Consider the following 13,683-nt stretch of genomic DNA (forward strand, 5'->3'; position numbering starts at 1 on the left):
CATTGGCAGGCAGATTCTTTACCATTGACCCACCTGAGAAACACTTTTAGGAGATGGTGAGCAAGCAACAGAGTTGTGGAGAATTTCAAGAGAGACAATTCAGTCTTCAGGAATATGCCAGCCTTATGCAGGAGGAGGGAGGCAGATTTAATGGACATGGAAGAGACCTGAAGGAGAGCAGCCAAGGATGGCTGTGAATGGAAGTCAGAGACCTCAAATGTCAGCAGGCTGAAGTTTTACCCTTGAATGAGGTGGGAGAGAGTTGAAGAAGGTTCTTATGGGTTAAATTAAATGGTATGTGTGAAAGCTAAACTGTGAAGCATTTTACCAATGTATTAGACAATAAAGCACAGAATGGATTAAAGTAAGAAGATGCCAAGGGGAAAGGAGGAAACTAAGTCACATCTGAGCCACGCAGACATACATGACACAGACCTGGGGCAGGGGAATGGAGGGCAAGGAGATGAATAAAAGAATAGAGAATCATCAGTACCATTTCCATCATAAAATACAGAGAATTTAAAACATGATTAATACAATAATCAGGTAAGAACAGGTAAGAACAGGGACCTACTGTATAGCTCAGGGAACTCTACTCAATACTGCATAATAACCTATATGGGAAATGAATCTGAAAAAGAATATGTATAAATTCATCACTTTGCTGTACAACTAAAACTAATACAGCACTGTAAATCAACTGCACTCCAATAAAGAAGCAGTGAGACTTCCTGACGGATCTGCTGGGCTCCAGAAAGGTCTTTTCTACTTTGTAAAGCACACCTGACTTTAAATATAAGCTATATGGCTCTGTATCCTGAACTTCACTAATTCCTCTGGCTGCCATGCCCTGCTAAACATAGCCAGCCTTTTTAATAAACACCACATAGAGCAAGATACCAGAGAGCGCCTTAACCAGCAGCTGCTGGATGCAGTGATTTGATCAGCCTCGGTTCATCCAAGCAACACAAATCCATGCCAGGGAAAGGGTTGCCAGGTCCTGTTTTGATTGCTCACAGAGTTCCCTCCTTTGCCAAATAAGCATGCCCTTAAATATTCCCAGCATTATTTGGATTTGAAAACACTTCCATGTCACCAAGCAGAAAATGTCCTGTGATTTCTCTATGGAACTTTAAAACCTGGAAGAAAAATTAATCACACATATTGCCCTTCCCACTCCACACTCCCCCCCAAAAAAAGCTAAATGGGAGCCTCTCCCTCTCTCTCTTGCATGGAAATGAGAAGGCTTATCAGCATTTCCTCCTTTGAAATGCACCTAAAATTCCAGTTGCTTTCATCTAATATTCATCAAGGTCACATTATCTGAAAACTGAACAGCTATGAAATCCAACATTTTCTGCCTATCATGAGACCTGATGACATAGGGAAGGGGATGGTAAAGTCTATCCTTCCATTCCAGAGATATTTATCAAGAAAAAGAAAAGTTAATCTTATGACAAAAGAATGATTAGTCCTACGTATTGCGTTTCTCTGTTGACAAGTGAATGGCCTGGTCTTAAAAATGTAACAGCCATGAAGATTCCTCTGATACTGAGGTTTGTTTGCTGTTATTTAGTCACCAAGTTGTGTCTGATTCTTTTTCAACTCCATGGACTGTAGCCTGCCAGGTTCCTCTGTCCATGGGATTTCCCAGGCAAGAATACTGGAGTGGGGTGCCATTTCCTATTCCAAATACTAGGGGTGGTGGAACTTAATTACTCTTTTTCCCTCCTACTTGCTCTTTTCCAACTCACACTCCCCAAACCAAATCATTTCTCTGGGAATGAGTTTGTTCCGCAAAACTACATGGAAAAATTGCATGTACCAGATCACAGCACAATCTTTTAAGTGGATGGGCACTGCAGGTAACATATCACAAACTCTTCATGAGACACTATATTCCAAAGATTCTACAGCCAATTAAATGAGAAACCACCAGGGCTACTGGAGGTCAATGATGTCAAAATTTGATTCCAAGAGTTAGTAGAAGGGATCAGAAGTAAGAATATCTTTCTTTGATAGTATGGGCAGGTAGATAAGAAGTGGTCACATTTTGGGGGTCATTAGAATCATTAGATGAGATGTGATGGGTTCTCTTGAGCCAAACTAAAGTGGAGAAATACAGCAGACACCCAGATAACCTAGTTTAAATATAGAATTTTCCTCATTTTGATGGATGCTTTGATCAAACAGTGTGGTTCTTTAGTCTTTCTGTGTGTATGTGCTAAGTTGCTTCAGTCGTGTCTAACTCCTTGTGACGCTATGGACTGTAGCCTCCCAGGATCCTCTGTCCACGGAATTCTTCAGGCAAGAATACTGAAATGGATTGCCATGCCCTTCTCCAGGGGATCTTCCAAACCCAGGGATCGAACCCGTGTCTCTTACGTCTCCTGCATTGGCAAGCAGGTTCTTTTCTACTAGCCCCGCCTGGGAAGCCCTAGTCTTTCTGTACTTGATTCTTATTCTCCAGCCAAGCAGGCTTTGCCATGCCTTTGTGATTAAAACTCTTCACAATTAATACATTAGGCTTATTTTCATAAAATCGTCTCTTACCTATTCTGATAATGCTCATGAAAAATCTATTTTGCAAATGGTATCAATATCAGCAACTCTTCTGAAATCAATTACTGGGATAATGCTTTTTTGGTAAATCTCATTACAGTATTTATAACCTCTTGTATCTCTAAATCTTTAGTTAAATACATAGTTAAATCTCTATGTAAGAGATTTAAAAGAGGGGAACTAAATTCAGGCTTCCCTGGTGGCTCAGATGGTAAAGAATCTGCCTGCAATGCAGGGACCCAGATTCGATCGCTGTGTCAGGAAGATATCCTGGAGGAGAGAATGGCTACCTACTCCTGTATTCTTGCCTGAAGAATTCCATGGACAGAGAACCCTAGCAAGCCACAGTCCATGGGGTCGCAAAGAGTCGAACATGACTGAACAACTAACACTTTAAACTTCTCAACTTTATAAATTTTGAGATAGAAGTCCTACAAATGTTAACAAAGAGAGAGAGGAAGGGAAAAAAATCCTTATTAATTGACCTTCACACACAGATATCTGACCTAAAAAGAGTGGAAAACAACCAGTGCACCGAAGAGTTCAAATGGTCACAGCAGAATCTGGAGAAAATTTCCTCCTAGACTATGAAGTACAGCCTGAGACTTTAATATTTTAGACCTCTTCCCAGTAGGGACTTCATTTTACAACCTTCTTAAACCAAGAAGGGAGGAAGAAGGTTTTATATTTTTTAAGTTAATTTTTCTTCTTACCTTGCCAACTATCTCCGTGGGACAGGGGAATGTAAATTCAGGATGCTCTTGAAAAAGTGCAACATCAGAAAATTTATTGTAATTGAGGATTCCCATTTGTCTTACATTCAATGCCATTTTTTGTCAAAATGTGAATTGGTCTATTTCTCCAGGAAAAGAAAAATAAATCTCACAGATGTATTTGTTACCCTCCTGAGCTTCTAGGATATGTTTATACAGAGGGCCAATCAGGCCTCATCAGCAAGTCTTTTACCCAGAAGGACTGTGTCAACCATCTGTGAGCTTACAGGACTGGACATTCACTTATAGCTGCTCTTTTCATTCTAGCCCTTTTAAAGGAAGAAGAAAGAATTCAGTGTTGAGATTTGCGTGTACTTCATATATTTAAAATTATTCTTGGCTAGGAGATAAATAAGAATGGACAGGGAAAAAATTGCATTTCTTTTTGTTTTTCAAGAGTGCATGTGATGCCTCCTTTGCTCATTCTCCCTGGCTGGTTTGACTTCAACTCCCTCAGCTCCTAAATTTTGCAATGCATTGAGGCGCAACACTTACTCAGCTTTTCTCCTTGCTCCTCTTCCTCTCTGGGTGTTTCCTGGCTTCAAACAGCTTAATGATAACAATGCCCAAATTTGTTTCCATCCCAGATCTCTTCCTCCCATGCTAACCGCCTCATTAACATATATCTCACTGGCATTTCAACTTAACACTTCCAAAATGGAACCTAGGATTTCCACCCTCCTCAAATCTTGTCCTTCCTCATCTCAGTAAATGGCATCTGCCTCTTTTTTCCTATTACCTTTGTGACCTCATCTTTGACTATTTTGTTCATTGCTGCATCCTTGGCACTTGGAACAGGGCCTCCTGTATAGTAGGTAGCTCATAAGTACTGACAAACTGAATAAATGTTTCATTCAAGATAGAAAACGACGGACTAAAAATGGAATGCTTAAAGACTGGGGCTGTTGGCAAGTAAAATCCTGAAATCATTTAGAAACAAGAAGGACCCTTAAAAATCATTTAATTCAGGGGTCCCCAACCTCCAGGGTGTAGACCGGTACTTTCTGTCAGATCAGCAGCATTTGAATAGAAATAAAGCGCACGATGGGCTTCCCTGGTGGCTCAAACAGTAAAGAATCTGCCTACAAAGCTGGAGACCTGAGTTCCGCCCCTGGGTCGGGAAGATCCCCTGGAAAAGGGAATGGCAACCCACTCCAGTATTCTTGCCTGGAGAATTTCAAGGACAGAGGACCCTGGCAGGCTACAGTCCATGGGGTCACAAGAGTCAGACATGACTGACTGACTAACACTTTCACTTTTTCACTTTCAAAGTGCACAATACAAGTAATGCAATTGAATCATCCCCAAACAACACCCCCATCCCCAGTCTGTGGAAAAATTGTCTTCCATGAAATCAATCCCTAGTGCCAAAAAGGTTGGGGACCACTGAAAGTCACTTCTTTATTTTACAGGTTCCAAATTAAGTCTTTGAAAGCTTGAGCAATGTGCTCAAGGTCACACAGTTACTCAACAGAGACAATCTGCTCCTGTTTTACATTAATTTCTCTTTCAAGAAACTACTGTCATTTGCACTTTCAAGGAATTGTTTTTTTCAGAATTTTTCTCATGTATTGAACATTCCAGTCTTCTAAAGTGATTCTAGAATATTACCATGGGAATTAACAATACACATTCTAGAGCCAGTCTTTCCAAGTTCATGTCAGGCTACTCTGCTTACCTGTGACCTTAAACAAACTAGGAAACAATTTATAGACTGAAAGTGCAATCTACAGCCTCTATAGAAAATAGCAAGGAGTTTATTCAAAAATTTTAAGTGGAACAGCCATATGATCCAACAATACCACTCCTGGATATTTATCCAAAAATCAGGATCTCAAAAAAGAAGCTGCATTCCCATGTTAATTGTAGCATTATTCACAATAGCCAAGATGTGGAAACAACCAAAATATTTATCAAGAGATGAATTGATAAAGGAAATACAGTATATACAGACAATGGAATATTAATCAATCTTGACAAAGAAGAAAATTTTGCAATATGCAGCAACATGGATGAACCTGGAGGGCATTATGCTAAAAGAAATAAACCAGTCACCAAAGGACAAGTAATACATGATTCAACTTATATGAGTATCTAAATAGCCAAATGCACAGAAACAGAGTAGAATGGTGGTTGCCACAGGTTGCGGGGAGAGGCCTTGTTTGTTATTCAAGGGCTATAAAGCTTCAGTTCTGTAAGATAAATAATTACTAGAGATCTGCTATCCAACATCACATGCTATAGTTAATAATATATGCTAAGTCACTTCAGTTGTCTTTGACTCTTTACAACGCTATGGACTGTAGCCTTCTAGGCTTCTCTGTCCATAGGATTTCCTAGGCAAGAATACTGGGGTGGGTTCCCATGCCCTCCGCCAGGGATCTCCCCGACTCAGGGATCAAACCGAGGCCTCTTAGTCTCCCGCATTGGCAGGTGGGGTCTGGGAAGCCCCAGTAATATTGTATCATGCACTTAAAATGTTGTTAAAAGTTCTCATGACAATAACAAAATTTAAAACTACATTTAGGAGAATGATAAGTAATAGTTTTTAACCCTGTCAATCATGAGATTACAGAATAATCTCCCAAAGGAAATGTGAAAGTGTCATTTAAGACATTCGAAACCAGACTGAAGGAAAACACACATATAAAGTAGGCTTTGTCCTTCTCACTACACAGGTGACAAGACTCACACCGTCAGGATCTAAGACAGCATGGACTCCACAGCCCATGGGCACTCTCCAGGCCACCCACTAAGGGGAGGGAGGAAAGAGGAAAGTCGGGCTAGAACTGATGACTCACATCAGGACGACTTGCTCAGCGTGCTCCTGGCTCAGTTACAACATCCCCAGGACACTAGGAAAGGAGCACTTGCACCAGGTCACCATACTGCAGCTCAGAGAAGTTTCCAGAGGTTCTTCTCCACTCTGCCCTACTTTCAGAACTGGCCTATGTTGTATTGTGTTTTGTTTTGAAACAAGAAACAGCCTCTGTAGAAGATCAGACCATACAGTGTATAAATGACAGACAGACCTTAGACCAGAAGTCAGTCAGCTGTGACCCAAAAACCAAATCTTGTTCACAGCTTCTTTCTCTAAAAAAAAAAGTCTTATTGGAAGACATCCAAAGCCATTCATTTGCATACTGTCTATGGCTGCTTTCAATGGCAGAGCAGAGTAGTTCCAAAAAAGACCACAAACCCCACAAAATCTCAGTTTTTACTATCTGACTCTACTAAAGTTGACCCCTGCCTCAGACTAATAACTTTGAGAATACTAATTCAAGCATCTGTAAGGTAAAATATGTTTTAAAAATTGATGCCTTCTTCCCTTCTTTTAAGTTATAAAATAGAAAATAAAATTTTGAATTTGAATAGAATGTGCCAACTTTCTATGAATCTAGTCTAAGATATCACATGATGCTAGAGGCTGGAAGTCACATCTATGATGGAATGAGAAAGACCTGAGTGTGAATCCCAGATTTGCAGTATACCAGCAGTGTGACCTTTGGCAATTACATATTCTTTCTAGCTTCACCTTGAAATAAAGTAAAAAATGTTACTAGCTCATAGAGTTCTTGCAAGGAGTGAATGCACTACTGTATGTAAAGCCCAGTGCCTGGTACATTAGCAAGTGCTCAAAAAACTATCTGGTTTTATGATTACTGTATTATCAACTTAAAATTTAGAGAAGTCAGCTTTCTGAGATTGAATACAAAACTGATGAAATACAAAGACATCAGTAGTTATGCATTACCTGGGCAGTTTTCTGCGTGATCTCCACAAAGAAGGCCATCATCTTCAGGACTTCTGGTTGAATTCCCATCTGCCAGAACACAGTGGAGGATCACTAGACCTTCAAGTTCGAAACAGAACCAAAATAAACATGAAACCTTGAAAACGTGCTCAAGACAAAAGATTCTATCAAAGTCTCAACCATTTATGAAAATAACAAGCCTGTGGCTCCCATTTCCAAGTTATTTTCTTGCAGCATGGAAGGGGCACCCAGGCCAGCATGTCTCATTTTTCAAGCTCAAGGCTCAAGACAGAATTTTCAAACCAGTATCACTTTCTGGGCTTCCTTGGTGGCTCAGACATTAAAGAATCTGCCCACAATGTGGGAGACCTGGGTTCGATCCCTGGGTTTGGGAAGATCCTCTGGAGAAAGGAATGGCAACCCACTCCAGTATTCTTGCCTGGGAAATCCCATAGACAGAGGAGCCTGGAGGGCTACAGTCCGTGGAGTTGCAAAGAGTCAGACACGACTGAACAAACAACACACACACATCACTTATATCTGATGAGACCTGGCCCCGTAAGTGAGAAGACTTAGCCATAGCTGTGATGGAGCCTTATCCTATGAGCAGAAGCACAAAGGGAGTTCTCAGCCACCTGATGGATATATATACACTGGTGAGCTTCAGGGAAGAGGGATAATGAACCCATGTGGCAATGTATTTTCTCCACTGGTCTTCACATGCCCAGTGCTTCTCAAGTTTTAACTACCCAGTGTGCTTCCATCTGGGGAGATGCAAACTAGATATTCAATTCATAGGAACTGTTTTAAAATTTGAAGTTCCTCCAGCTTAGTAACTCTGTCTCTGAGAAGGACAGGCCTCATGGAAAAGCAGGCGGAGGAAAGGAACATGGTGCTGAGGTTAGGAAAGTTTAGAATACAAAGGGTAGTCCTTGCAGGGATTCTGATTCAAACAAACCAACAGTAAAAATCACAGTAAATATAATCAGGGGAATCTGACAATCTTAAGAAATTGTTAGAGTGTCAAGTGTGATAGGAGAAGGAAATGGCAACCCACTCCGGTATTCTTACCTAGAGAATCCTGTGTACAGAGGATCCTGGTGGGCTGCTAGCCATACGGTCTCATAGAGTCGGACACGACTGAAGCGACTTAGCATGCATGCATGCATTGGAGTAGGAAATGGCAACCCACTCCAGTATTCTTGCCTGGAGAATCCCAGGGATGGAGGAGCTTGGTGGGCTGCCGCCTATGGGGTCGCACAGAGTCAGACACGACTGAAGCGACAGCAGCAGCAACAAGTGTGATAATGATATTGTGGTTTAGATTTTAAAAACAGAATTATATCTCTTAGAGATATGTATTTAAATACTTATTAAGGAAATTAATGTATCTCTGATTTGCTTTAAAATAATCCAAAAAGGGAAGACAGGTGTGCAGCAGTGAGGGAAAGGCATAGATGAAACAAGATGGTCCCTATATTGCTCATTGTTGAAGCTGGGTGGTATGTATGTCAAGGTTCACTCTGCTGTTGTCTCTACTTTTACATATACTTTAAAATATCTATAATAAGAAGCTGGAGAGGAGAGGGCAGAGGAGGAATGATAAAACGGCTTGGGAGCTGGATGATCCTGAGTTCATAATCTGTTTTTGCCACTTTAGAGCCATGTACCATGGGCGAATTTCATAACCTCTCGGTTTCCTCATTGGCAAGATGGAGATAATTATTATCCCTTCTTCAGAGTGCTGTCGTGAGGCTCCAACCAGCAAAGTATGCAAGGCACTTAATGCAGTGTTAACGCTTAATCAGTACTGTTAAATTACTCATTATTATGTAACTAGTAGGAACAGAGTAACTTGCAAGAACAGAGTAACTTGCCCACTGGTTGTGTTGACAAGGTTATAAGCTGCACATGTCCTTCAAGTACAATTAAGCTCAACAAACATCCACAAGCACCCCCAAAACACACCTGTGGACAGGAAATGCTCTACCCTCAAACTCCTCCAAAGCTGCTAAGGCAGGTAATCAGCCAACCAAGTAACCAAAACACAGTGATAGTATTGTACCAGATAACAATAGAATCTAGAAAGTTCAAAGGCGGGAAGAGTTTCAAAAACAGTTTTTTCAAAACAGAGAGTTTTTTCTCTCTCTATTGAATTGGGGGGAAAAAAAATTTTTTTTTTAAAGAGGTGGTACCTAGCATTGAAAACAGTGAAGAAAAAAAGAAACTCATATCCATTGATAATAGGTAAATTATTACTACTCTTCCGCAGGACAATTTATCAGGACTTTTAGCTAAAAGCTTAAAAATTGTCCAAGTGCTTAAATCCAGTAATCTCATTTCTAGCAAGTTTTCCCAAGGAAATAAATTAAAATACATAAAAAGATTTCACTACAAAATTTCTACATGTGACATGGCTTATAAAAAAATTAGAAATTGGCCTAAATATCTAACAATAGAGAGCTGATTAAAGATATAGGAAATACTTCTGGGTAATATAATGCTCTTCAGTCATAAAAATTTATTTTCAAACATTTAAAAATATCCCTCAGTAAGAGAAGCAAGTTATAGACTAGTAATTAGTGAGATCTGAGTGTTTTTTTCTGCATGTGTTTGTGATAAATATAAAAATATCCATATAGATAAATAGTTTAAAAAAAAGATGGGTAAGTAAGTAGATAGAGTTGCCCACATGGTTAGAAGAATTTTTTGTTAATTATCCTAATTTGCACTTTCTAATTTTTCTACTTGACTATTCTGTTTGTTGAAACAATAAAAAAGGAGCAGCTCAAATTTAAAAAAAAAAAAACAAACACAATTTGGCACAATTTGGATACCAAATTTCTATATATTTTTCTGCCTTTAACCCTGTTACCTGGCTCCTCCTTTCACACTTAGAACAAACCAGAAACAGTCATTTAAGACTTCTCAAGTACAGGAGCTATATATTTCCCAGCTCTGAAATCCTGTTATTTAACACAGAACACAAGGGATATTCAACAAATGTTGATAGAAGAGTGATCTTAGATTAATCTATGAACATACAAAACAAACATTAAGTTCAAAGATCCCAATGTCAATGTCCAGTGGAAAATTTTATGCTTTTTTATTATAAAACAGGTTTAAAGCATTTTTAAAACCCCACATATGGGCTTTCTTCATGGGCACAATCAGAGGCATTAATTCTTCGGTTAATCTGTTCTGATGATGGAAACTGAAAAAAAAAAAACCATTAAATCTCATAGAGATTTAACATCTGCAAACTAAGGATGGCAATATCTTCATCTTAAGACTATTGTAAAATGTAAATTAACATAAGAAAAGATACACACACGGCTTGACAGATAGTGTACAACTTTTAATCTTCTTGAGTTCCTTCCCTTATCAGTTTATAATTTAACACAACATTCTTTATTCCCACATGACAGAGGAAGTCCTGATTCCATGGAAATCCTGCCTGGGCCTCCGAACACTCTGGCAGGCTGTGCCCAGGCTGTCTTCTGCTAAGGCTCACTCCACATGCTGGCATCAGCTGGCAAAGAAATTCCACTAGGGAGAGCCCCTGGGAGGACCCCTTGGGTTAGACATTCTCGGGCCAATTAGACACCAAGTTCAAGGGTCTGTGATGAGGTACATAGCTCCTCCTACTCCCATGCAATAATCTTCATTAGCTGGTGGTCATGAACCAAATCAAGCTTGATTTTAAAGAACAATTTACTTGGTCTGCATAGTTTTTTTAAAACTGAATCATGATGGTTTATATCAAGCCTGGATTTTTCTGCTTCTACTTAAAAAGTGGAAGTCTGAAACACCTTCATAGCAACAACTAGCTGGAACCTAGTAGCACATGACCTCTTTAAATGCCACAGACTCCATCAGGCTTGCTGAGTTCATTTATTTTAACTTCCTAGACCCTGACAGGAATCTGAGTGTGTGATCCATATGGAGAGACTCAGAAATCAGAGAAGTGCTCACAAAAGCATCTACTCAATATTGAAGGCTGCTTCAAAGAGAAAGGACGCTCCTGTTTCATCCATAATTCAACAGATATTTATTAAACATTTTGGATTTGGCACTGATGCAAGACACTGAATGTTCAAAGATAACAAATATCATCACTACCTTCAAGGAACTCATATTCTTATAAGGAAGATCGATACACAAATCCATAAGATATAATGTGATAAGCAGAACAGGTAGCATGGGACTAACACAGGGTGGAGAATCAACTTGCATAGCAGCAAAAACTTCACAGAGAAGGTGGGAATTACAGTGACTTTTTAATAGGTAATAAATGCTTTTTTAAAACATCAAAACTTCTAGAAAACAAATACTGAGTTATCAAGATAACGTGATTATATCATATTGTTTCAGCAGTTGACAATATTTATGTGGTAATGATAATATAAATACTGATGAAAGTGAAAGTCACTCAGTCATGTCTGACTCTTTGCAACCCCATGGACTATACAGTCCATGGAATTCTCCAGGCCAGAATACTAGAGTGGGTAGTCTTTCCCTTCTCCAGGGGACCCAGGGATTGAACCCAGGTCTTCTGCATTGCAGGCAGATTCATTATCAGCCGAACCACAAGGGAAGCCCAAGAATACTGGAGTAGGTAGCCTATCCCTTCTCCAGCAGATCTTCCTGACCCAGGAATCGAACTGTGGTCTCCTGCATTGCAGATACATTCTTTACCAACTGGGCTATCAAATGTGTCATAAAATTAAGACCATTAATTAGCCAACATAGACCATGTAGAGTAACTAGTTGTGATTAATCATTATCTATGCAGTGCTCATCTATGCAGTGCTCATCATCAAAGTGTTTTGAGTATTACCCTTATAGTCACTATACTGGAATGAGAAGAGAAACTCAACAAGTCTAAACTTGACAACTCATGAAATAGTATTACAAATGGTTTAGCAATACAGAGGTAAATACAGACGCAGCACCTTAAAGAGTCAAAAGTGGTTGATTCTAGCAAGGTGAAGAGCCAGGAAGGCAGGAACAAAGATCTGCTATTCAATATTATGATCCTTTTAGCACTATTTGATTTTTAAAAATCTGTGTATGTGTATTACTTTATTAAAAACAAAATTAATTTTTAAGAAAAAGACAACTAAAATTGTAACTAACCAGGGCATTCTAAATGAAAGAGACAACTTATAAAAAGGCATGGCATGAATAATACAACTTGTCCAGTTCTTTGGAGGGCTGGTGGGGATTGTGATGGAAGAAAAGATTGGGGGGCCCGTGGGTCACAAATGGCTGCTGCTGCTGCTAAGTCACTTCAGTCGTGTCCGACTCTATGCAACCCCATAGACAGCAGCCCACCAGGCTCCCCAGTCCCTGGGATTCTCCAGGCAAGAACACTGGAGTGGGTTGCCATTTCCTTCTCCAATGCATGAAAGTGAAAAGTGAAAGTGAAGTCGCTCAGTCGTGTCCGACTGCAGCCTACCAGGCTCCTCCATCCATGGGATTTTCCAGGCAAGCGTACTGGAGTGGAGTGCCATCACCTTCTCTGCACAAATGGCCAAGAGCCATGTTAATTACTTTGGATCTGCTTCCCTGGTGGCTCAGACAGTAAAAAAAAATCTGCCTGCAATGCGGGAGACCCAGATTCCATCCCTGGGTCAGGAAGATCCCCTGAAGAAGGAAATGGCAACCCATTCCAGGATTCTTGCCTGGAAAATCCCATGGACAGAGGAGCCTGGAGGGCTACAGTCCAAGAAGTCACAAAGAGTTGGATGTGGCTAAGCAACTAACACTTTCACTTTCGTGTAGTTAAAATGGGGTCATTGGAAAGTTTTAAGTGAGAACCATTGTGATCGTCTGTTTTTCCACTTTGAAAAGGTTCCTTTAATACCAGTACAGGTGATTCAGATACACCTAAATGACGGTGGTGGCAACACAACCCTATGGAGAAGAAGAAATTAACATGAGAGACATGCACAAAGTGAAATATAAACAAAAAAGACTTGGTGACTAATAAGCTAGAGTAGGAGGTGGGGTAAAAGGAGTCTAGGATGACTCCACAGTTTGTGACTAGAGTTACTGGCTGGATTGCGGTACCAACCACCTGTATAAGGTATACAAGAAAACAAACAGGTTGAGGATTGCTACAGACTGTTTTGTTGAAACCTAATCTCGAATGTGATGTGACTAGGTCGTGAGGGTGGAGCCCTCATGTTTGGGATCAGACCTTATGAAAGACACCTCACAGAGCTCCCTTGCTTCTTCTGCCATGTGAGGACACAGTAGAAAGATGGCTGGCTATGAACCAGGAAGCAGGCTCTCTCCAGACACTGAATCTGCTAGAGATCTTCATCTGGGACTTAGCAGCCTCCAGAACTGTGGAAAATAAATGTTTGTTGTTTACAAGCCACCAAGGCTATGTTATGTTATTACAGCAGCCCAAACTGAATAAAATAGGCATGGAGAAAAATTCAGTTTTAGACATTCTGAATCTGACATGACTGTGTCTCATTTACAAATAGTAGATAGATATTAGATCTGGAACCCTGGAGTGAAGTCAAAGCTACAGGTTCTGAATTTTGGAGTCATGAAAAATAAACTGGTATTTAACACCAT

At 40.0% G+C, this 13,683-nt stretch overlaps 1 protein-coding gene across 2 annotated transcripts in view; it reads right to left on the reverse strand.

Moving 5' to 3' along the window:
* BTC (betacellulin) overlaps window positions 1-13,683 on the reverse strand; it is a 50,161-nt gene that overhangs the window by 19,092 nt on the left and 17,386 nt on the right. Inside the window, 1 exon segment of one of the 2 annotated variants that reach the window (NM_173896.2) lies at window positions 7,090-7,188. In NM_173896.2, the coding sequence (NP_776321.2) occupies window positions 7,090-7,188 (99 nt within the window). 2 annotated transcript variants of the gene reach the window in all.

This window comes from Bos taurus, chromosome 6, assembly GCF_002263795.3.
Source record: "Bos taurus isolate L1 Dominette 01449 registration number 42190680 breed Hereford chromosome 6, ARS-UCD2.0, whole genome shotgun sequence".
In the NCBI taxonomy this organism is placed as follows: domain Eukaryota; kingdom Metazoa; phylum Chordata; class Mammalia; order Artiodactyla; family Bovidae; genus Bos; species Bos taurus.